Genomic DNA, 26,210 nt, shown 5'->3' with positions numbered 1-26,210 from the left:
CCCAAGCGAAATATGAGGTGCTGTTCCTCCAATTTGTGCTGGGCCTCACTCTGACAATGGAGGAGGCCCAGGACAGAAAGGTCAGATTGGGAATGGGAGGGGGAGTTAAAGTGCTGAGCCACCGGGAGATCAGGTAGGTTAAGACGGACTGAGCGGAGGTGTTCAACGAAACGATCGTCGAGCCTGCGCTAGGTTTCGCCGATGTAAAGAAGTTGACACCTGGCGAAACGATCGCTGAGCCTGGAGGTTGGGCAGAGGTTCTTCAGTCAAGAGTGTTTATTTAATTGTCACATGCACCAGGGTCATTACAATGAAATTCCCACTTGCTGCAGCTTTACAGGCAGATTAAACATGACACATCAACAACTACATATACAAGAAATTATCAGTCATTCCAGGTAAACCAGAACATGAGATTGCAAGTCAAAGTATGTATTGCAATGTTGCTAGTGCAAAGTCCACAGCAGAAACATAGAAACATAGAAAAATAGGTGCAGGAGTAGGCCATTCAGACCTTCAAGCCAGCACCGCCATTCAACATGATCATGGCTGTTCATTTAAAATCAGTACCCCATTCCTGCTTTTTTTTTTTCATATCCCTTCATTCCTTGAGCCCTCAGAGCTAAATCTAAGTAAATCTAAGTTGCTGTGGTAAGGTTGTGGTTATGGTTGTGCAGGTGGTTGATGAGAGGAAGCTCTTTTTGGACCTGACCCTTATTAATATAAATTAGAAAGAAGATATGCTGAAAACAAGATGCTGTGGAAAACAAAACTGAATTAATAGGTCAGGTTGAAAACCCTTAAAATGCAGATTTCTGCTGTTTAATTTTCTGGTAGAGGGCCTTTGCCTTGATGACGTTGATACCTGAAGCAGCACAGTCATGTTATGCGTCTGAAGCATCCAAAAACACTTCTTTCACCGACCCTGACTGACTCATCACACATTTCCTGCACTGATTCATTTTTCTGTTAAGTGCGTCTTCCATCTTCTGAAATGAAAAGTAGCATTATTCAAAAAAGCCTCAATTAATTTTCATTATCAATGAAGACAGCTTCGGGAAAAACGTCACGATTCCAGTCTATTGCATCCAGTGCTCATTTACGCCACTAATGGTGAGACCATTAGACATAGGAGCAGAATTAGGCCATTTGGCCCATCAAGTCTACTCTGCCGTTCGATCATAGAAACATAGAAAATAGGTGTAGGAGGCCATTCGGCCCTTCAAGCCAGCACCGCCATTCATTGTGATCATGGCTGATCATCCACAATCAGTAACCTGTGCCCAACTTCTCTCCATATCCATTAATTCCACTAGCCCCCAGAGCTCTATCTAACTCTCTCTTAAATTCATCCAGTGATTTGGCCTCCACTGCCCTCTGTGGCAGAGAATTCCACAAATTTACAGCTCTCTGGGTGAAAAAGTTTCTTCTCACCTCAGTTTTAAATGGCCTTCCCTTTATTCTAAGACTGTGGCCCCTGGTTCTGGACTCCCACAACATTGGGAACATTTTTCCTGATCTAGCTTGTCCAGTCCTTTTATAATTTTATATGTCTCTCTAAGATCCCCTCTCATCCTTCTAAATTCTAGTGAATACAACCCTAGTCTTTTCAATCTTTCCTCATATGACAGTCCCGCCATCCCAGGGATCAATCTCGTGAACCTACACTGCACTGCCTCAATTACAAGGATGTCCTTCCTCAAGTTAGGAGACCAAAACTGTACACAATACTCCAGATGTGGTCTTACCAGGGCCCTATACAACTGCAGATCATGGCTGATCTAATCTTTCCTATCAATCCCATTCTCCTGCCTTCTCCCCGTAACCTTTGACATCCCTGCTGATCAAGAACCTATCAATCTCAGCTTTAAAAATACCCAATGTGTTGGCCTCCACGGCCGTCTGAGGCAATGACTTCCACGGATTCATCACCCTCTAGTTAAAAGAATTCCTCCTCATCTCCATTCTGAAGGTGCGTCCTTTTATTCTGAGACTCTGCCCTCTGGTTCGAGACTCTCCCGTTACTGGTAACATCCTTTCCACATCCACTCTATCTAGATCTTTCATGATCTGGCAGGTTTCAACGAGATCCCCCTTATCCTTCTAAACTCCTGCCCCTTGCTAGTTATTACTTGCTAGCTCTTGCCACACCCCTTCCCCAACTCTTTATATTTTTCCTCTCTGCTTTCAATCCAGAAGCAGTGCCATGAGCTGAAATGCCAAGTGTCCATTTCCCTCTATAGATGTTGCCCAACCTACTGAGTTTCTTCAGCTGATCTCTTTATTGCTGCATGATTCCAGCTCTCTCTTCATCCCTCTGCCTGGCTGGGCAGATCCAAATGCTCCACACTCACACACAGAATATTAGTAACCTATCGTGATGTTATGGCAGGACAAAAGTGAATATGCTACACTTTGCCCAGGTCTATTGTTTGTTTTTGTTTACAATGGCTGCAGCAGCCTATCACTCCCTGCTCCCTTTGTGCTAACTTCAGAGATTGCAGATATTTTAATCTGATTTCATGTGTTTTGCAAGTGTGCAGAATTGCTGGAAGGAAAAAAACTTGGGAAGACTTATCCAAGCAACACTGAGTCACCTATAAAACTTTGAGTTACAATATTGCATTGTGTTAAATTGTGAAAAATACAGATTCATAATGCATGTTTCAAACGTATCAATGAATAATGAACAAGGAATGTGGGTGGGGTAGTGATTTGATGCATTGGAAGGCACTGAAGATAGACGTATAATTCTGGAGTAACTCAGCGGGACAGGTCGTGAAGACGTCTCGGCCCAAAACGTCACCCATACCTTCTCTCCAGAGATGCTGCCTGCCCCGCTGAGTCACTTCAGCATCTTGTGTCTATCTTGGGCCTTCATGCACTTGAGTTCCATAATCTTTTTGAAAGAAACATTGTCCAGAGGCTTGGGAGGGTGACAGAGGGACGGGCTTCTCCTGGCTTGTGTGATTAGTTTAGTTTAGTGGTACAGCGCCGAAACAGGCCCTTCGGCCCACCGAGTCCGCACCGACCAGCAATTCCCGCACATTAACACTATCCTATACCCATTAGCGACAATTTTTACATTTACCAAGCCAATTAACCTACAAACCTGTACGTCTTTGGAGTGTGGGAGGCAACCGAAGATCTCGGAGAAAACCCACGAAGGTTACGGGGAGAACGTACAAACTCTGTACAGACAGCACCCGTAGTCGGGATCGAACCCGGGTCTCCGGCGCTGCATTCACTGTAAGGCAGCAACTCTACCGCTGTGCCACCCTTGGGAAGCAAGGGTCAAGGTGAGGGATTGGCCTTTCAGGATCAAGAGGAGAAAAAGCTTCTTCAAACAGAGAATGGTGAATTCCTGGAGTTTTCTACCCAGCAGGACTGTGGCGTCTCAGTTACTGAGTGATACAGTGTGGAAACAGGCCCATCTTGCCCACACCGGCCAACATATCCCGGCTACACTCGACCCACCTGCCAGCATTTGTTCCATTTCCCTCCAAACCTGTCCGATCCATGTACCTCTTTAACTGCTTCTTAAATGTTGGAATAGTCCCTGCCTCAACTACCTCCGCTGGCAGCTTGTTCCATACATTCACCACCCTTTGTGTGAAAAAGTTTTCCATACATCCACCACCCTTTATGTGAAAAAGTATTCTAGATACAAACTGGTCAATTTTTGGACAGTAGGGAAATTCTTCATCACATAACACGCGGGTTCAACACAATGTATCACTGTGCCCCATTGGCTAATTGCATCAGTTGGAACGGGAACTGTTCTGCCCACAGCCACAAATCACTACAGAGAGTGGTGAAGACGGCACAGCACATCACTGGCAACTGTCTCCCGGCCATTCAGGACATTCTCTACGGGCGGTGCCTGCGGAAGGCACGCAGCATCATCAAGGACCACAGCCACCCAGCACGCAGGCTGTTCTCCTTGTTACCGTCAGGCAGACGATACAGGAGTATGGCTGCACGTACCACCAGACTTAAGAACAGTTTCTTCCATCAGGCCATCAGGCTTCAGAACTCATAAACACATTTCAAATCATATATGTTGATTATTTTTAATATTGTCTTTTTACCTATTTTTAATATTGTCTTTTTACCTTCCTAATGTCATTTTTTTCAATCTTATTTATCCTTGGAATATTACTGCTGAGGTGACCTGTTGTCTTGTCAAATACATTTAATTGTACCGTTGACCCTGTGCCAACCTACACATGACAAATAAAATGTATTATTATTATTATATTATTATTACCCTCCGTGAATCTGAGATATTTGTGAGCAGTTTTGGGCCCCACATCCGAGGAAGGAAACAAAGGTCAGCCATGAACACTGAATGTTGGATAGGAGCAGGGGGTCAAATGGCCCACTTCTGGTCCCATTTCCAATGTCCTTATTGCCTTGGCTGTGTGGTGATTTATTGAAACAGGGCCTCCTTTGTTGGCATCAGTGACATTCTTAATCATTAACATTTTTCTTTTGTTGTCTGACACACTGATTCTTTTGAATAACTTCTGAGGCATGGCGCAGTAAACTTTAGTAAAGCTTTATGCCATTGCCAACGTTTAGTAAGCGTACAGGCATACCAATAGTCTGTGCTCTCTGTGACCGCGCCGGGCAGTGCATTTGTGCCTCTGGTAGTGCCACGCAGTGACCAAGGTTCAGTTCTGACCTCTGCTGCTGCCTGTGCGGCTTTTGCACGTTTTCATTGTGACCGAGTGGGTTTACTCTGGGCACTCGTGCGGCACGCTGGCGCAGCGGTAGAGTTGCTGCCTCGCAGCGAATGCAGCGCCAGAGACCCAGGTTCGATCTCGACTACGGGTGCTGTCTGTACGGAGTTTGTACGTTCTCCCCATGACCTGCGTGGGATTTCTCCGAGATCTTCGGTTTCCTCTCACACTGCAGTGTTAATGTGCGAGAATCGCTGGTCGACGCGGACTCGGTGGGCCGAAGGGCCTGTTTCGGCGCTGTATCTCTAAACTAAACTAAACACACAAGCCAGGAGAAGCACTGTCCCTCTGTCACCCTCCCAAGCCTCTGGACAATGTTTCTTTCAAAAAGATTATGGAACTCAAGTGCATGAAGGCCCAAGATAGACACAAGGTGCTGAAGTGACTCAGCGGGGCAGGCAGCATCTCTGGAGAGAAGGTATGGGTGACGTTTTGGGCCGAGACGTCTTCACGACCTAGACAATAGACAATAGGTGCAGGAGTAGGCCATTCGGCCCTTCGAGCCAGCACCGCCATTCAATGTGATCATGGACCCTTTCGAAGTGTCCCGACCCGAAATGTTACGTATACACATTTTCCAGAGATGCTGCCTTTCGCACTGAGTTACTCCGGTACTTTGTATTTTTTTCAGTAAACCAGCATCTGCAGTTCCTCATTTCGCCAATTTTTGTACCAGTTGCTTTTGATATTGTTTTGGCATTAATGTCAGAGATAACACCTCATTTGTTTACATTGCCAAAAATACCCTATACCCTATAATCCAATGAATCTGAAGAAGGGTCTCGACCCGAAACGTCACCCATTCCTTCTCTCCCGAGATGCTGCCTAACCCGCTGAGTTAATTCAGCATTGTGCGTCTACCTTCGATTTTAACCAGCATCTGCAGCTTTTTCCCTACACATGTGTGTGAAGGTGGCTGGCATTAGTCGGCTGGAGGTGTCTGTGTGTTGAAGGTGCTCTCCGGGTAGAGTTATTTGTTTTTGACCATGCAAAATGGCAGGAAACATGTTCCCAATGTTGGGGGAGTCCAGAACAAGGGGCCACAGTTTAAGAATAAGGGGTAGGCCATTTAGAACTGAGATGAGGAAAAACTTTTTCAGTCAGAGAGTTGTAAATCTGTGGAATTCTCCGCCTCAGAAGGCAGTGGAGGCCAATTCTCTGAATGCATTCAAGAGAGAGCTAGATAGAGCTCTTAAGGATAGCGGAGTCAGGGGGTATGGGGAGAAGGCAGGAACGGGGTACTGATTGAGAATGATCAACCATGATCACATTGAATGGCGGTGCTGGCTCGAAGTGCCGAATGGCCTCCTCCTGCACCTATTGTCTATTGTCTAATTTCCGGGCCAATTAACCTACAAACCTGCACATCTTTGGAGTGTAGGACGAAACTAAAGCTCTCGGAGAAAGCTCTCGACGTGGCCACGGGGAGAACGTACAAACTCCGTACCGGCAGTGCCTGTAGTGGTGATTGAACCCGCGTCTCTGGCGCTGCAAGCACTTTAAGGCAGCAACTCTCCCGCTGCGCCACCGTGCAACCCTCACCTTCTCCCTACACCTAAGTTTGGTCTTTGCCAGCCCCAGTCAGGGATATTATTGTAGAATCTTATTGGAGAAGGGAGATTAACGGTGTAAAGAACAAGAAAAGCCGGTGAGGTTTTATGAAGAACAGTATCTCAGATTTCAGATAATATTAGTAAGGTGCTTAGCTTTGCTGTTGTGGTTGGTTAACTTCTACAAAAACATATTTGTCTCTGACTTAATAAGCATAGAGGCATTTTATTGTGTTTATCCATGGTATGAAATAACCCATACCCTTTGTCGTTAAAATGTTCTAATCCAGGATACGAGATATATAAAATTATTTTTCTATGTGACTTTTGGTTTAGTTTAGTTTAGAAATACAGCGCAGAAACAGGCCCTTCGCCCCACCGGGTCCGCACCGACCAGCGATCCCCGCACACTTACACTATCCTACACACACTAGGGAAAATTTACATTTACATCAAGCCAATTAACTTGCAAACCTGTACGTCTTTGGAATTGTCACTCATTCCATTAACCTTCTCTTGCCTCTCCTCTCCAGCATTTCTATTCCAAGTGTAATTTTGTGTGGTAATCTTCATTTCAGTGAAGGACTGTAGTTATTGCATCGTGGTGCAGCAGGTAGTGCTGCAGCTTCACGGCACCAGAGACCCCAGTTAAATCCCGATCTCGAGTACTGTCTGTGCGGAGTTTGCACGTTCTCCATGTGACTGAATGAGTTTCCACCGGGCGCTACAGTTTCCTCCAACATCCGAAAGATGTGCAAGTTTGCTTGTTGTTTGTCCTCTGTAAATTGCCCCCTCGTGAGTAGGGAGTGGATGAGAAAGTGTGAATGCAGAACTGGTGTGAAAAGGTGATCGATGATCGGTGTGGACTCGGTGGGCCGTAGGGCCTGTTCTCTTGCTGTACCTCTAAACTGCACGAAACCAAAGTGTGGCACGGAATATTGCTTGCTTATTATCCCTCAATTTCTGCTGAACAAACTTCAATTCTTCAATCACTCTGCTCTACCAACTTGTATTCATCCTGCCATCTTCTGCTTTCACTTTGTCCATCCCAAGACCACGGGTTGTCCTCCACTCTTGCCGTGACGCATCGGTTAGACAAGTGGATTCAATCCTGGTGCTGTTAGACACAAAATTCTGGAGTAACTCAGCGGGATAGGCAGCATCTCTGGAAAGAAGGAATGGGTGACATTTCGGTCTGAAGAAGGGTCTCGACCCAAAACGTCACTCATTCCTTCTCTCCAGAGATGCCGCCTATCTCGCTGAGTCACTCCAGCATTTTTACAATAGACAATAGGTGCAGGAGTAGGCCATTCGGCCCTTCGAGCCAGCACCACCATTCAATGTGATCATGGCTGATCATTCTCAATCAGTACCCCGTTCCTGCCTTCTCCCCATACCCCCTGACTCTGCTATCCTTAAGAGCTCTATCCAACTCTCGCTTGAATGCATTCATACAATTGGCCTTCACTGCCTTCTGAGGCAGAGAATTCCACAGTTTCACAACTCTCTGACTGAAAATGTTTTTCCTCATCTCCGTTCTAAATGGCCTACCCCTTATTTAGTGTCTATCTTCGATTTAAACCAGCATCTACAGTTCCTTCCTACACAATCCTGCTGCTGTCTGTGCAGGGCTTACAACTTGCCTGGCGAATGTACGAGTTTTCTCCATGGTAGGTTAACAACCTACTGTAAATAATTGCATGTTGCAGGACAGTGGCAAAATTGTATCAAGTGAGATTCGAAAGGCATGAGTGAGGAAGAACACGTGGCGGGGGTAAGGGGAAGTAAGGTGAGGAGAAAATCCTGGCCAGGTCAAATGGCAGCCTCCTGTCACAATGTATAAGGGTCTCGGCATCATGTCCGGTGGAGACACAAAGTTAATTTCTCTTTGGCAGTGGCGCAGCGGTGGAGTTGTTACCCGGGTTCGATCCTGGCTACAGTTGCCGTTTGTACGGAGTTTGGACATTCTCCCTGTGACCACGTGGGTTTTCTCCAGGTGTTCAGTTTCCCCTCACACTCCAAAGACGTACAAGTTTGTAGGTGAATTGGCTTCGGTAAACTTCCCCTAGCATGTGGAATAGAACTAGTGTGCGGGGATCGCTGGCCAGCATGGACTCGGTGGGCCGAAGGGCCTGTTTCCACGAGGTATCTCTAAACTAGAATCTGTGTGGTAATTCAAAATATGAACAAAGTGCTCCAAGTCTTCTATCCGTAGGCGATGGTAAGCTTATGTTTTAATAATAGATAGCAATGTAATTAGATAAGAAATCACAGAGATATTTACTGCCCAGAGGTGGTGACTATACTCTTAACAACCAGTTCAAATTCAATATTGATGTCAAAGCAAAGCCCATAGTCTTGGCAACAGGAATGTAGGTTGAAACTCTGTGCGTGTATCTTCAATATTTCAATAACAAATTAAGCCTGTTTCAAATAACTTTATTCTTTTAGATTGCACTTTCCTGCACTTAGATGATTGGTGGCTTTGTGCGTTCAGGTGCTTAACCATAATTAAAATATTCATTGGTTGGCTCCATCTTCGAGGCTCAGCTAAACACGAAATGCTGGAGTAACTCAGCGGGTCAGGCAGCATCTCGGGAGTGAAGGAGTGGGTGACGTTTCGGGTCGAGACCCTTCTTCAGTCGATCTAGGTTTTGAGCGGCACTGAAATGGATGAGTGGCGATAGAAAAATTGGTCAGCATGTTGGGCTGAAGGGCCTGTTTCCGTGCTGTATGGCTGCATGTCCTAGTCGCAGGAGGTTTATGTTGTTGGTTCCCACTTTAGTGATTGAAGGGCCTCTACTCGTTGGAGTTCAGAAGGATGAGGGGGGACCTCTTTGAAAGTCACAGAACAGTGAAAGGCTTGGATAGAGTGGACGGGGAGAGGATGTTTCCACTCGTGGGAGAGACCAGAGGTCACAGAGGCCTCAGAATTAAAGGACGATCCTTTAGGAAGGAGATGAAGTAGAATTTCTTTAGCCAGAGGGTGGTGGATCTGTGGAATTCATTGCCACAGAAGGCTGTGGAGGTCAAATCAATGGATATATTTAAGGCACAGATTCTTGATTAGAAGGGGTGTCAGGGGTTATGGGGAGAAGGCAGGAGAATGGGGTTGGGAGGGAGAGATAGATCAGCCATGATTGAATGGTGGAGTAGACTTGATGGGCCGAATGGCCTAATTCTGCTCCTATTACCTAAGAACTTATGAACCAGTGGCCATGCCAACTTAAGGTTCATGCTCTCAGTGTACAGACTCGGTAGTTGAATGAGCCGAGACCAATTGATCTGTTTGGCTGAGGGTTGAAACGTTCCTATGAGGTTAAATGTGATCTAATGTCACGGAAAATCAAAGCAGAAGAGAGAACATGGTATTGACAGGTTCCTCAAGCAGCACATGAGGCAGAGCGGCCCCTATAGACGTGGTTCTGACGTTTCTTACTGTGGGACAAGTGTGAGTATATACAAACATCCTATGTGTAAGAAGGAACTGCAGGTGCTGGTTTAATTCGAAGATAGACACAAAGAGCTGGAGTAACTCAGCGGGACGGGCAGCATCTCTGGAGAGAAGGAATGAGTGACGTTTCGGGTCGAGAAGAAGGTTCTGAAGAAGGATCTCGACCCGAAACGTCACCCATTCCTTCTCTCCAGAGATGCTGCCCGTCCCGCTGCTGAGGTACTCCAGCATTTTGTGTCTATTTGAGTACATTATGTTCCTGTTCATGTACATACCGCATTGTGCTGGAAATGCACTCCAGGCAACATGAAAGGCTCTGTTTGAAATACCTGTTTGCCTTGATGTAAGTGTATAGGAGCAACGAGGTCACGTACTGGCAGTAAGTTTTCTCATGTTGAACAGGGTTTGAATGATATCATCAGGAGCACCATGGCACCTGTGAGTAGCTTGGCATTAGAATTATTTCAAAACGTTCTGGGCGCAATTCTTGAATGAATACAGCTTTGTCATTCCTCTCCTCCAGTGGAGTTTGTACAAATATGCAATTCCACTTGCACGGCTTGTATTGAAGTGATCAGCACTTGGTGTTAGCAGGTGCGGAGATTAGAATCATAGAGTCGCAAAGCACGGAAACAGTCCCTTCGGCCCAACTTGCCCATGCTGACCGTGATGAATCATCTATGCTAGTCCCACCTGCCCGCGTTTGGCCAACATTTCTCTCAACCTTTCCAATCCATGTCTTTTACCCGTCCAAATGTCTTTTACATGGTGTACCTGCCTCAACTACCTCATGGGCCTCCTGCAAGTATTTAGCTGCAATGAGAGCTGGGAGATTAGCCATCTGTAGGTTCACGAGGTTAATTCCCGGAATGGCGGGACTGTCGTATGTTGAAAGACTGGAGCGACTGGGCTTGTATACACTGGAATTTGGAAGGATGAGAGGGAACCTTTTTGAAACATACAAGATTATTAAGGAATTGGACATGCGAGAGGCAGGAAACATGTTCCCAATGTTGGGGGAGTCCAGAACCAGGGGCCACAGTTTAAGAATAAGGGGGAGGCCATTTAGAACGGAGGTGAGGAAAAATGTTTTCATGCAGAGAGTTGTAAAAGTGTGGAATTCTCTGCCTCAGAAGGCAGTGGAGGCCAATTCCCTGGATGCTCTCTTGAGAGAGTTAGATAGAGCTCTTAATGATAGCAGAGTCAAGGGATATTAGGAGAGGCCAGGAACGGGGTACTGATTGTGGATGATCAGCCATGATCACGGTGAATGGCGGTGCTGGCTCGAAGGGCCGAATGGCCTACTCCAGCACCTATTGTCTATTGTTCATTGTCTATTGATAGTGAAACTTTGTTGGTTCCACAAGGGTTGCACAGGAGCTTGCTACTAATTTCACACTGGAATGGATCAACTCCAAGCTCCCTGAAAAGCCGGTAGAATCAAAGAACTGCGAGATGCAGGTTTATAAAACAAAAGACACAGGAAGCTGGGGTAACTCAGCAGGTCAGGCAACATCTCTGGAGATTGTGGATAGGTGGTATTTCGGGTCCCAACCCGAGAAGTTACCTATCCATGTTCTCCCCGGATGCTGCCTGACCTGCTGAGTTGCTCCAGGACTAGAAGTCTTTATTTCCCCCACAAAATCCCCACGAAGTTTGATTCTCACATGCCCCATGACATTTGGTAAAGGTTTTCAGGCAGGACTGATAGCGTCGCATGTGCAGGGGTCTGGTAGCGTAGTGGTTAAGTTACAGGACTAGCAGCCAGAGTTCTGGATCATTGATCCAGGGACAGGCATTCGAATCCCGATGTGACAGCTCAGTATTCAAGTAATCAAATAAATCTGAACTGAGAATTAAATAAATCTCAATTACAGCAATAATAAACTGCTGCATTGTTGTACAATTCCCAGGAGGGAGTATGCTGTCCTTGCCTGATCTGACCTGTCTCTTTGCGCCTTCATAACCACCAGTTATGACTGCTAATTGACTGTCCTTCAAGGAAGGATGAACAATAAACGGCGGCCGTGAAAATAAACTATGAATGTACTCTTCATCTATGGCTGCCTTCTGCCTCATGAAATCTTCATCCGAGTGATTATTTTCCAATGTTCTATAGATTCCGGGTCAGTTCCTGTGGATTGGAGGGTAGCTAATGTTATCCCACTTTTCAAGAAAGGAGGGAGAGAGAAAACGGGAAATTATAGACCAGTTAGTCTGACATCAGTGGTGGGGAAGATGCTGGAGTCAATTATAAAAGACGAAATTGCGGAGCATTTGGATCGCAGTAACAGGATCATTCCGAGTCAGCATGGATTTACGAAGGGGAAATCGTGCTTGACTAATCTACTGGAATTTTTTGAGGATGTAACTAGGAAAATTGACAGGGGAGAGCCGGTGGATGTGGTGTACCTCGACTTTCAGAAAGCCTTCGACAAGGTCCCACATAGGAGATTGGTGGGCAAAATTAGAGCACATGGTATTGGAGGTAGGGTAATGACATGGATAGAAAGTTGGTTGACAGACAGAAAGCAAAGAGTGGGGATAAATGGGTCCCTTTCAGAATGGCAGGCAGTGACTAGTGGGGTACCGCAAGGCTCGGTGTTGGGACCGCAGCTATTTACAATTTACATCAATGACTTGGATGAAGGGATTAAAAGTACCATTAGCAAATTTGCCGATGATACAAAGCTAGGTGGCAGTGTGAACTGTGAGGAAGATGCTATGAGGTTGCAGGGTGACTTGGACAGGTTGTGTGAGTGGGCGGATGCATGGCAGATGCAGTTTAATGTAGATAAGTGTGAGGTTATCTACTTTGGTGGTAAGAATAGGAAGGCAGATTATTATCTGAATGGTGTCAATTTAGGAAAAGGGGACGTACAATGTGATCTGGGTGTCTTAGTGCATCAGTCACTGAAAGGAAGCATACAGGTACAGCAGGCAGCGAAGAAAGCCAATGGAATGTTGGCCTTCATAACAAGAGGAGTTGAGTATAGGAGCAAAGAGGTCCTTCTGCAGTTGTAAAGGCCCTAGTGAGACTGCACCTGGAGTACTGTGTGCAGTTTTGGTCTCCAAATTTGAGGAAGGATATTCTTGCTATTGAGGGCGTGCAGCGTAGGTTTACTAGGTTAATTCCCGGAATGGCGGGACTGTCATATGTTGAAAGACTGGAGCGACTAGATTTGTATACACTGGAATTTAGAAGGATGAGAGGGGATCTTATCGAAACGTATAAAATTATTAAGGGGTTGGACACGTTAGAGGCAGTAAACATGTTGCCAATGTTGGGGGAGTCCAGAACCAGGGGCCACAGTTTAAGAATAAGGGGTAGGCCATTTAGAACAGAGATGAGGAAAAACTTTTTTAGTCAGAGAGTTGTGAATCTGTGGAATTCTCTGCCTCAGAGGGCAGTGGAGGCCAATTCTCTGAATACATTCAAGAGAGAGCTAGATAGAGCTCTTAAGGATAGCGGAGTCAGGGGGTATGGGGAGAAGGCAGGAATGGGGTACTGATTGAGAATGATCAGCCATGATCACATTGAATGGCGGTGCTGGCTCGAAGGGCCGAATGGCCTTCTCCTGCACCTATTTTCTATTGTCTATTGTCTATTGTCTATTGTCCTCTGGAGCAGAGCTGGGTGCGTCCTTGCTCCAGGTAAGCGGCGCGGTGGCGCAGCGGTAGAGTTGTTGCCTTGCAGCGCCGAAGACCCGGGTTTGATCGCAACTACGGGTGCTGTCTTCAGGGAGTTTGTACGTTCCCGCCGTGAGCCGTCTGGGTTTTCCCCGGGATCTTCGGTTTCCTCCCGCACTCCAAAGATGTACAGGTTGGTAGGTTAATTGGCTTGGTGTAAGTGTAAATTGTCCCAAGTGTGTGTGGGGATAGTGTTAATGTGTGGGGATCGCTGGTCGGTGCGGACTCGGTGGGCCGAAGGGCTGTTTCCACGCTGCATCTCTAAACTAAACGAAAGAAAATCAATACAAAGTAACAGCAGAAAAAGGTGGAAAGGACAAACCATTCACCGACTCGTACAGATTGAGTAAAGGATTGAAATGTTTTATTGAATCTTGTTAACTTTGCATTGAAAAGTCACGGGAATGGTGTTTAAGTATGAACATTTATTAGGATTTAATAGCGAAGGAGAGCTGTTTGTTTCAAACCCAGTTGTCCAAAATACAGAAGAAAGACACAAAAAGCTGGAGTAACTCAGCGGGTCAGACAGCATCTCTGGAGAAAAGGAATACGTGACGTTTCGGGCCGAGACCCTTCTTCAGACTGGAGAGTCGGGAAAGGGAAACAAGAGAGATAGACTGGTGCAGAGAGAGAGAGCAAATGAATGAAAGATGAGCAAAAAAGTAACGATGATAATGAAAACACTATCTTCCTGTCTCCACCTATATCCTTCCTTTGTCCCGCCCCCCTGACATCAGTCTGAAGAAGGGTCTCGACCCGAAACATCACCCATTCCTTCTCTCCCGAGATGCTGCCTGATCTGCTGAGTTACTCCAGCATTTTGTGAATAAATACCTTCGATTTGTACCAGCATCTGCAGTTATTTTCTTATATTATAAAGAAAACACTTTATTGTTAGCTATTTGTTAGGTGAGAACAAGTTGCAGACAATGAGACTCAACTAGACGACTTTGAAACTGGTGCGACTTGGGTTGGGGAGGGATGGAGAGAGAGGGAATTCTTGAAGTTAGAGAAATCAATATTCATACCACTGGGTTGTAAGTTGCCCAAACGATGTATGAGAGGCTGTACAATACAGCGTTATTTACATCCGTCTCAGCCATTGGTGAAGAGTCCATCTGCAAGGATGTGTACAAAGCTGGAGGTTTCTGTATCCGTATGTGGAAAGTCTTCACTGGCCAGGTGAACGATGGCAAACACCACAAGGCAGAGCTTGTACTCGGCAGCATTCACAAGATGCTTTCCGAGTCCCCGTTGCCCGGCTATGGAGCTAAGCCGTAATTCATTGCTGTAAACTTCAACTGTGCGCTGAAGTTTCGAGTAAATACTCTTTGTCCTTGGGCTTGCCGTCAAAGCCTTTGCTTGTGTACGAACTGCAGAGAGCTGAAAAGGGAAGAGAGGATGCGCTGTTAAAATTCCTGAACTGTCGAACAGGAGCACATTACACCTTCGCTCAGTCCGCTTTAACCAACCTGTTCTCCCGGTGGCTGAGCACTTCAACTCCCACTCCCAGTCTGACCTTTCTGTCATGGGCCTCCTCCAGTGCCATAGTGAGGCCCACCTGAAATTGGAGGAACAGCATCTCATATTTCGCTTGGGCAGTTTGCAGCCCAGCGGTATGAACATTGACTTCTCCAACTTTAGATAGTTCCCCTGTCCCTCTCTTCCCCTCCCCCTTCCCAGATCTCCCTCTATCTTCCTGTCTCCACCAATATCCTTCCTTTGTCCCGCTCCCCTGACATCAGTCTGAAGAAGGGTCTCGACCCGAAACGGCGCCCGTTCCTTCTCTCCCGAGATGCTGCCCGGCCCGCTGAGTTACTCCAGCATTTTGTGAACAGAAACAGATGATCGGCCTGAAGGGTTGAATTGTCCCTTGCTGCTAAAACATTTCCCATTGAAGTCAACGGCTTTTGTAAACTACAAATGGCAGCAGCACCATGTCCCATCAGCAGCGAGCAGCACTGGTTAGATAATGGAGACAAGGCAAAGGAGAGCTGTCCCATTCTTTGAATCGGGCCATGGGGTCTTCACAAGTTCCAGCAGCAGAATTAAGCCCTTTGGCCCATCAAGTCTACCCCATTCATCTTGGCTGATCTATCTTTCTCACTCAACCCACTCCTGTCATCCCCCCATAACCCCTGACAATCTCCGCCTTAGAAATATCCATTGACGGCCTCCACAGCCATCTTTGGCAATGAATTCTACAGATTCACTACCTCCTGACTAAAGAAGTTTCCACTCTCCCACTAGTGGAAACACCCTCTCAGCATTCTCTCTTTCCAGGCATTTCACTGTTCCATATGTTTCAATGAGATCCCCCTCATCTTTTAATTTAGTTTAGCGAAACCGCTTGGAAACAGTCCCTTCGGCCCACTGAGGCAATGCCAGCCAACGATCACACAAGTTACACCATCTCATTTTCTCGTCCACTCCCTGCGAATTATGGCCATTTTTAAAAGCCAGTCAACCTACGAACCCGCACATCTTTGAGATGTAGGAGGGGAAAGCCGAGCACCCAGTGGAAACCAGTGTGTCCATGGGGAGAACCTGCAAACTCCATATAGACAGCACCCGAGGTCAGGATCAAACCTGGGTTTCTGGGCTGTGAGATGGAAGTTCTACCATTTGTGCCACTGTGTCACCCTATATATTCCTATCTGGGGAAGAAGGACTAAGACTACATCATCTCTGACAGTGCGTCAGCGAAAGTTTGGCCTTGTGGTTTTGTTTTTTGAGTCGGTAGTCACCACTAGGGTTGCCAACTGTCCCGTATTAGCCGGGACATCCCGTATTTTGGGCAAAATTAGTTTGTCCCGTACAGGACCGCCCTTGTCCCATATTAGTAGGGTTGCCAACTTCCTCACTCCCAAATAAGGGACAAAGGTTGATGTCACCGCCCCACGTGATCTCACCCAGCCGGCGGCCACGTGCTCCCGCTCCACCAATGGCGGCCGCCATTGGTGGAGCGGGAGCACGTGGCCGCTGGCTGGGTGAGGTCATGTGGGGCGCGGGGCGGTGACGTCACCCTGTCCCGTATTTGGGAGCGAGGAAGTTAGCAACCCTACTCACCACAGTCCTCTGGATCAAAATGAGGGAGTGCCAAGGGTGAGACTAGGACTTTATTCTTTATTCTTTGAGTCTCAGGAGGTTGACAGTTGATCTAGAGATGTATAAAATCATAAGGGGGATGTTACAGGATCCTTAAATGCTACTACTCTGGGGCTGTAGAGAGCATCCTGTCCGGCAACATCGCAGTCTGGTTTGGGAACAGCTCTGCCCAGGACAGGATGGCCCTGCAGAGAGTAGTGAGTTCGGCAGAACGTACCATGGGAACTACACTCGCCCCCCTGCAGGACCTATACATCAGGAGGTGCAGATCGAGAGCAAGCAAGATTATGAGGGACCCCTGCCACCCCAGCAACGGACTGTTCGAGCTGCATTGGTCAGGCAAACGCCTCCGCTGTCACGCTGTGAAAACGGAGAGGATGAGACTGAGTTTCTTCCCACAGGCCATCAGGACTGTTAACTATTATAACTCCAGGGACTGATTTTTGTCTTTTCTGTATTAACTTTAATTTATATGCTGTAACTGTAATTCTTTTTTTTGCACAATCCGCAAGCATTGCCACTTTCATTTCACTACACATCGTGTATGTGTATGTGACAAATAAACTTGACTTGACCTTGACTTGACTTTCATAGAGACCATTACCCAGAGTAGAGGCATCAATAACCAAAGGACATAGATGTAAGATGAGATGGGAAAAACTTAGTAGGAACATGAAGGGCAACGTTTTCACACAGAGGGTGATGGGTACATGAAACAAGCTGCCATAGTTGAAGTAGGTACGATAACAGCATTTAAAATGCATTTGAACAAGTGCATGAATGGGAAAGGTTTAGGGGGATATGGGCCAAACCAGGGCAGGTGGGACTATCTAGATGGGACATCTTGATCAGCATGGGCAAGTAGGGCTGAAGGGCCTGTTTCCTTGCTGTAGGACTCTGACTGTGATTCTATCCAGCACTGACACCAGGAATTGGCTCTGGATTTTATTTTATCATCTTATCACAAATCTATAAATGGGGATGGAAGAGTCTGATGGAAGACTGAGGTAAATACATGGAGATAATGGTCCCCATTGGTAACGAAGTGAAAGAAAGCCTCTTGTGTGAAAGTCCATAGCCTAAGCAAAATTCACGGCATCTATTTCTGTGTCGGTTTAACCTCTGGGGAAGTTTATGAAATGAGTACATCTTGAGGCAAGGCAGCTGTAGAAGCTTTCTTGAAATTAATTTCCATGCACAAGATGTTCAATTACTTTTTTAATGAAACATGAATAAGCTTCCCGTTCTCCATAATTAATGACTTCCTGAAGAAGGTGTGTTCTCGTGATTCGGATCCAGCCTTTCACGGCAGCTAATGATACGTGTTCTGTCTGTGTTTTGCTAAGAAGCCAATGCAAGAAATCAGACTGGAAATGGTTGAAATGCCCCTTTAAATTTTACTGTGTCTTTTTAGTGACATTTATGGGCGCCACATAATTGGTATATCGGAGTACATCATGGTTGGTATAGTTAGTATATCCTTTATTTCAAAGTTGGAGAGACAGAGATTCTATCCAGACTTCTGGTCCTTTCTGTGTGGAGTTTGCACGTTCTCGACCCAAAACGTCACCCATTCCTTCTCTCCCGAGATGCTGCCTGACCTGCTGAGGTACTCCAGCATTTTGTGAATAAATACCTTCGATTTGTACCAGCATCTGCAGTTATTTTCTTATACTTCATAGTTTGGGTAATTGGTTGTAGTAAATGCTCCGTAAATGTGCATGTGAGCAGGAGAAACTAGCACGGGTGGATGGGAATGGTGGGAGATTAACGGCACAGCGGTAGAGTTGCTGCCTTACAGCGCCAGAGACCTGCGTTCCATCCTGACTGCAGGTGCTGCCTGTACGGAGTTTGCACGTTCTCCCCGTGATCTGCGTGGGTTTTCTCTGGGTTCTCCCGTTTCCCCCCACACTCCAAAGACGTACAGGTTTGTACGTTAATTGGTTTGGTATAGCCGTAAATTGTCCCTAATGTGTGTAGGATAGTGTTAGTGTGTGGGGATCACTGGTCGGCATGGACTAAGTGGCCGAAGGGCCTGTTTCTGCGCTGTGTACCTAAAACTAACATGGGATTCGTGTGAATGGCCGGGCGCAGGTCAGCATGGTCTCATTGGGCCGAAGGGCCAGCTATGTGCTGTATCACCCTTTTTAGGATAGGTTCAGTCAAAATCCTAATGGGAAGACCTATGTCATAGGTGTGACACACTCTAACTTACTGTAATGGCAGGCAGGAAGCTAACAAGCTTATGAACTGGGAGGTGTAGTTGGCCATTCCAGCCATTCAGCTTACTCCACCATTAAATACGATCACGACTGATCTAATTGTAACCTCGATTCCACATTGCTGCCTCCCTCTGGTGACTGTCCACCCTCTTGCTTTTCAATAATCCATCCATCTCTGTCTTAAAAATATTCAAGCAATCTGCTTGAATTGCCCTTTCAGGGAAAGATTTCCAAAGACTCAAAAGTGGAATCAAGGGATGTGGGGAGAAAGCAGGAACGGGATACTAATTTTGGATGATCAGCCATGACAGTGAATGGCTGTGCTGGCTTGAAGGGCCGAATGGCCTACTTGTTTCTATGTTTCATGGCCCCCAGTGAAACAGAGGTATTGGTGCACGGTTGCCTTGAAAGGGTGACCGGTTATTTTTAAAGTGGCCCCACATTCTAGGTTCTTTCTCACGAGGAAGTATCCTCATCACATCCACTCCATTGTGACCTCCCAAATGTCTCTCCTTCCTCTTATTAAACTCCAGTTCAGGTAACCTTTCCTCAGAAGACAACCTCCCTCCCTCACCCCCACCAGCTGGCTGGAGCGGTACAACTAATGAAGCTGCTACCTCACAGCTGCAGCAACTGGGTGCTGTCTTTGTGGAGTTTGCACGCTCTCCCTGTAACTGCATTGGCTCAATCCGGGTGCTCCGGTTTCCTCCCACATCCTCAATTTGTTGCTGACAGGTTAATCGATCACTGTAAATCGCTCCTGTGAATGCGGAGAGAATAAAACTATGTAAGGTCAGATTGTTGTAAAAGTGGAGGCTGCGTGATAGACAATAGACAATAGACAATAGGTGCAGGAGGAGGCCATTCGGCCCTTCGAGCCAGCACCGCCATTCAATGTGATCATGGCTGATCATTCTCAATCAGTACCCCGTTCCTGCCTTCTCCCCATACCCCCTGACTCCGCTATCCTTAAGAGCTCTATCTAGCTCTCTCTTGAATGCATTCAGAGAATTGGCCTCCACTGCTTTCTGAGGCAGAGAATTCCACAGATTCACAACTCTCTGACTGAAAAAGTTTTTCCTCATCTCCGTTCTAAATGGCCTACCCCTTATTCTTAAACTGTGGCCCCTTGTTCTGGACTCCCCCAACATTGGCAACGTGTTTCCTGCCTCTAACGTGTCCAACCCCTTAATAATCTTATACGTTTCGATAAGATCCCCTCTCATCCTTCTAAATTCCAGTGTATACAAGCCTAGTCGCTCCAGTCTTTCAACATATGACAGTCCCGCCATTCCGGGAATTAACCTAGTAAACCTACGCTGCACGCCCATAATAGCAAGAATATCCTTCCTCAAATTTGGAGACCAAAACTGCACACAGTACTCCAGGTGCAGTCTCACTAGGGCCCTGTACAACTGCAGAAGGACCTCTTTGCTCCTATACTCAACTCCTCGTGTTATGAAGGCCAACATTCCATTGGCTTTCTTCACTGCTTGCTGTACCTGCAAGCTTCCTTTCAGTGACTGTGATTCAGTGATCCTTGTGGATTCGGTGAGTGTAAGGGTGTGTTTGTGCACTGTATCTCTCTGAGATTCTATGACCAGATAGCCGTTCCTGGTCACACGAACTGAGATAGAAATCAACTGCGACTTACTGCGACTTATGGTCATTAACTGCAGTGTCCGGGTCCAGTCTCGGATCAGAGCCACGTTCCTGGGTGACCCTGAAGCTCGGGTCTTATGCTCGGAGCTTCAGTGCCTAATTGATTAATGCACAAATTCTAATTCAGCCAGATGTAAAATCGAACCTTCACCGCATGCTGTTAAGGGGCGACCAGCTGTCTCACAAACTGTTTCCTACATGACTGGACTGAAATGAATACATTTGCACAAAAGTGACAAAACTTACTTCAACGCAGATGTTTATTTTTGGTCCAAGAGTTATGGAGCCAAAACAGGTCGATAGAATCAAAATATCAGCACAAAACTCATTCACGCTATTTGCTTTATTATGTATCTGTACATTGTACACGTTGGCGCAGCGGTAGAGTTGCTGCCTTACAACACCAGTGACCCGGGTTCGATCCTGACTACGGGTCCTGTCGGGACTACGGGTAGACAATAGACAATAGGTGCAGGAGTAGGCCATTCGGCCCTTCGAGCCAGCACCACCATTCAATGTGATCATGGCTGATCATTCTCAATCAGTACCCCGTTCCTGCCTTCTCCCCATACCCCCTGACTCCGCTATCCTTAAGAGCTCTATCCAGCTCTCTCTTGAATGCATTCAGAGAATTGGCCTCCACTGCCTTCTGAGGCAGAGAATTCCACAGATTCACAACTCTCTGACTGAAAAAGGTTTTTCCTCATCTCCGTTCTAAATGGCCTACCCCTTTTTCTTAAACTGTGGGCCCTGGTTCTTGTCTCCCCCAACATTGGGAACATGTTTGCTGCCTCTAACGTGTCCAACCCCTTAATAATCTTATACGTTTTGATAAGATCCCCTCTCATCCTTTAATTGTTCCGTTTTGGGACATAAGATGATAAAACACCCTCTGACTCTAGACTTGTGGGGAGGAACAGACCCCAAGACCAATGGGTGGACCATTGGAAAGCGTTCTCTGTGCCTGTCATTGTCTTGAGGTAGATGCTGTACACAAGCTGAGGAGATGATCATTTCTCAGGGTTCACTTGTTTGAATTCTTGATGTTTGTGTGCTTTCTCACTCTCACTAATTTGCAGAGGGTCTAAATAATTCATGGCCCTGTGCCGATGTAACATCTGAGAGTATCACAAAACGCTGGAGTAACTCAGCGGGTCAGGCAACATCTCGGGAGAGAAGGAATGGGTGACGTCTCGGGTCGAGACCCTTCTTTGACCCGTTGAGTTACTCCAGCATTTTGTGATACCTTCGATGTGTACCAGCATCTGCAGTTATTTCCCTACGCGACATCTGAGAGTGATGTTTCTGTCTGCCTACATGCATCCTCTGCAATCAGGCCAGTGAAAGTCGGTCTGAGTGATGGCATTACCAGCAATGTACCGACAGGGGAATGTGAACAATTAACTGCTTGCAAATGGTGGGCTTCTATCCCGGGTGCTGCACAGTCTGCGTGAAAGGTGAACTCTGCTGCACGGCCGAGGGGCGAGGTGGGCCGTCGAGGAGTGAGGTGGGCCGTCGAGGAGTGAGGTGGGCGGTCGAGGAGTGATGTGGGCCGGGGAGAGCCGCGGAACCGTCCAGGAGAGGACGCGGAGGCGGGCAGCCAAGGAAGGGCCCACAGTGGGTGCCGGAGGTCGGTCGAGGATGCAAACCAAGAAGAAAGAGGGGCCCAGCATTGGGGGGCCGCCGAGAACAGAGGGGCCCAGCATTGAAGGGCCGCAGAGGACAACGAGGGACCATTGGGAACTATAATATAACTTTGTCGGTGCCCTATACTGGCAACTCTTTGCATATTTTATATAATCCTCTGCAAAAGAAAGAATTTCACTCTGACATGTCACATGTGATAATAAAGTATCATTCCATCGATCGATCGATCGATTGATCGGTCAATCAATCAATCAACGTGGTGAAATGACTTAGCCAAGCAGGTGAATTAGTGGCCAGAAGGCACAGATGTAAGAAAACTGGTAAAGTAACTCAAGTGGGTAATGAGGAGATGGATCTGTCCATGCAGCAAACTGTAATAATCAGTAACATGTTGGTTGAAAGCAGAATTAGTGCGATCTTCAACAACAAATGAAAAGACTTGCAGGACAGTGAGAAAGAGTGGAGTTGGTGCGGGAATCATTGAATAGATGATCTGAAATGATATATTGGGCTGAAAGGTCTTCTCTCAGACAGAATCTCAGTCCTGAGATTCTGCGATTTTGTTTTTACGGTGTTGCCAATAATTTTGATTCATATCCACGCGTCTTTCATTTCAGGGTTGCTCAGGTCAGAGATGAATAATTCTTACGTGACTCTGACTGAAGTTCTGGAGGCCAAGGGAAGCCCCGTTGAAGATGATGAAATCTGGGCTTTGTTACTGCAAGCCTCGGAGGTCCTGCAGGATAATTCTTTGGAAGGTAATTTATTTTCAAATTTACTGGCTCGATGCGTGCCAGTACTTACATTGTGTTTTCAGAGTGAGAAATCTCCCAAGGGTTTCATGGATGTGAAAGAAAATAACAACATTTATTTAGCTTCTCATATTTCCTGGGCCATTTGGCCCATCAAGTCTATGCTGGCAATCCTACTTCCCTGCTTATTATCCAGTTACCTATTCTCTCCACAAGCTCTAACACCCACCAATTCTCTTACAACCGACCGTCACGAGCAACAATTTACTGTGACCTTCACGTATCGACCAGCATGTCTTGGGATATGGGAGGAAACCGGAGCACCCGGAGGAAATCCATGCAGGATATATATGTATGTGTATGTGTAGGAAGGAACTGCAGATGCTGGTTTAAATCGAAGGTAGACACAAAAAGCTGGAGTAACTCAGTAGGACGGGCGGCATCTCTGGAGAGAAGGAATGGGTGACGTTTCGGGTCGAGACCCTTCTTCAGACTCCATTCAGATTGTATGTTTATGTGCATGTATATGTGTATAGGTATAAATACACAGGCTGTACTTTTTTCCTCATTTATTATATTATTTACAATGAACTATGTTTATATATTCTGTTGTGCTGCTGCAATTAAGGATTTCATGGTGTCGGAAGGAACTGCAGATGCTGGTTTAAACCAAAGATAGACACAAAAAGCTGGAGTAACTCATTGGGTCAGATTTTCTTTTCTCCAGAGATGCTGTCTGACCCGCTGAGTTACTGCAGCTTTTTGTGTCTATCTAAGCATTTTGTTGTTCTGTCGGGGACATCTATCTATATATGTTACTGAAATTCTCATCTTGTTTGTTTGTTTGTGTGTACCCGAAATACAGCCAAAACGGCACACGGTAGCGCAACAATTTTAGGCCCACCTTACTCACCATTGGCCTGCGGTTGAAATGGTTGTTATATTTTAAAAGGTATTCACTTATTAAACTTTAAAAATCACTTTTAAAAATTTAATATATCCCTTTCTCACTTGCCCAGCCCGTCAGCTGCGCCCGCGCAGTAATACCTCCGTGTTTGACGTCACAATGGGAACCCAACGGGTCTGCCCCTGCGCAGTTGTGGCTCGTTGATCTAATACTTACGTAAGATGGCCGCTGGATCCGCGCGTGCTCAGTTGGGGGAGGGTTGCCCCTCGGAGGGGGGCGGGATCCACCTGAGTGACAGGAGTAGCGGCCAATGGGGGGGGAGGAGCTCTCCTGCTGCTGGCCGCCTGGGGCCGGGGTGAGTGGCTCCCTTTCCCCTTTCCTCTCCCCACTCTCCCTAGGGGAGTTTTAAGGGGGGGTTGAGGGGGGATGGAGTGGGTGAGTGGGGGGGGGGGGGGGGGTGGTTAGTGGAGGAGAGGAGTAGTGGGGGAGGGGAGGCTGCTGCACCAATGGGTCCACAGCAGCTAGTGGGACAATAAAACACTTTTGGCTGTTGACATGCAGAGATGTGCCCCCCCTCTCTGCACAGATGCACACACAAGCCCACAGATATCCACACACATACAAATACAGAGATGCACACACACTCAGGCAAACACAGAGACGTGGATGCACAGAGATACGTGCGTGCACGCACATGCACAGAAACACGCGCAGAGTTGCACGTGCCCAATTGAATGGTGAAGGTTTGTAGTGGGCCTAAGTCACTTGTGAAGCACTCAGTTCAACATCATATTGTTACGGGAGCAATGGAGGGTTACCTGTAGTGGGTGGTGTTGGTGATGAGCAATGAACCAGCTTCACACAAGCCTGACAGTTTGAGCAGATGCCTTCAGCTGCATTGCCATCACCAAGCCTGGCGGTCACGGTGGCGCAGCGGTAGAGTTGCTGCCTTACAGCGAATGCAGCGCCGGAGACTCAGGTTCGATCCTGACTACGGGTGTACGGAGTTTGTACGTTCTCCCCGTGACCTGCGTGTGTTTTCTCCGAGATCTTCGGTTTCCTCCCACACTCCTAAGACGTACAGGTATATAGGTTAATTGGCTTGGTAAATGTAAAAATCATTCCTAGTGTGTGTAGGATAGTGTTAATGTGCGGGGATCGTTGGTGGGTGCGGACTCGATGGGCCGAAGGGCCTGTTTCCGCGCTGTATCTCTAAACTAAATACTCCAAGTAGTTGCCTGCTTGATTGCCAAGCGAAGGAAAATGTAGATGTAATGTCAATGCTAGCTGACTCTTGCTCAACTTATCATCCGCGGCTTGATGCTATTGATTGGTTCCTGCATCACACCTCACTCGCATCAAAATGTGCTTTTATAATCTGCTCACTAACACAGCGGGCAGATTACAGCCGAGAACAGCTTCATGGACAATCCTTCCCTACTTCATGAATGAACGTGCTTAATCCCCTTGGGCCATTGACCCTGTATTAAAGGAGAGCCAGGTGTTGGCTAATAGCATTAACTAACAGCACGGTGGCGCAGCGGTAGACCTACTGCCTCACAGCGCCAGAGACCCGGGTTCGATCCTGACCACGGGTGCTTGTCTGTACGGAGTTTGTACGTTCTCCCCGTGACCTGCGTGGGTTTTCTCCGGGATCTTCGGTTTCCTCCCACACCCCAAAGACGAGGCCTTTTAGGACTGAGATGAGGAAAAACTTTTTCACCCAGCGAGTAGTAAATCTGTGGAATTCTCTGCCACAGAAGGCAGTGGAGGCCAATTCACTGGATGTTTTCAAGAGAGAGTTAGATTTTGCTCTCGGGGCGAAAGGAATCAAGGGATATGGGGGAAAAAGCAGGAACGGGGTACTGATTTTAGATGATTAGCCATGATCATATTGAATGGTGGTGCTGGCTCCAAGGGCCTACTCCTGCATCTATTTTCTATGTATCTATGTAAAAGATCGAATAGCATTGGCCAAAGAGGAGCACGAGGATTCCTCTTGGTGTGTTCAGCTCCTCAATGGACCGAGAGTTTAAATTCTGCTGCTGAGGTTGGATGCACTTTTCCTCGTTGTACATTGGCTTCAAAAGAATTTTGTTCAGTGTAATCTATTTTAGAAAATGCTGCGATCAGTGGACTCAAAAAACAAAGGTTGTTTATTCTTTAAAACAAAAAACCCAGTCTGTGGCTGTTGGACATGTGAAACAAAACAAACGGTGCCTCAAATACCCGGCAAGAAGGGAGGAAAAGAGCCAATTCAATTAATAACCTTTCATCTTTAGCCTTATCTTATTTAAATGACCCAAGGAAGGATCATTACATCAGAATCTGGCCTGGCACCCGGACTAATTCTGTTCTACTTTGGGCAATTGCCACGTTGATACGACTGATCTTACTGCAACGGACCAACTCGGCTTTACACGAAACCCTTGTTATAAATGTCCATTATTGCCAATTGTCCGCTATCATCATG

General features: G+C 46.7%; 1 protein-coding gene across 1 annotated transcript in view; it reads left to right on the top strand.

The window, feature by feature from the left end:
* The window catches only part of ptpn20 (protein tyrosine phosphatase non-receptor type 20), a 273,022-nt gene that overhangs the window by 9,417 nt on the left and 237,395 nt on the right, over window positions 1-26,210 (top strand). Inside the window, exon 2 of the mRNA XM_078428348.1 lies at window positions 22,696-22,836. Within this exon, the coding sequence (XP_078284474.1) occupies window positions 22,713-22,836 (124 nt within the window). The 5' untranslated portion in view covers window positions 22,696-22,712. The remainder of the gene's footprint in view (window positions 1-22,695; window positions 22,837-26,210) is intronic.

Source organism: Rhinoraja longicauda, chromosome 35 (genome assembly GCF_053455715.1).
Source record: "Rhinoraja longicauda isolate Sanriku21f chromosome 35, sRhiLon1.1, whole genome shotgun sequence".
Lineage (NCBI taxonomy): Eukaryota > Metazoa > Chordata > Chondrichthyes > Rajiformes > Arhynchobatidae > Rhinoraja > Rhinoraja longicauda.
This window is presented reverse-complemented; position numbering and strand designations above follow the sequence as displayed.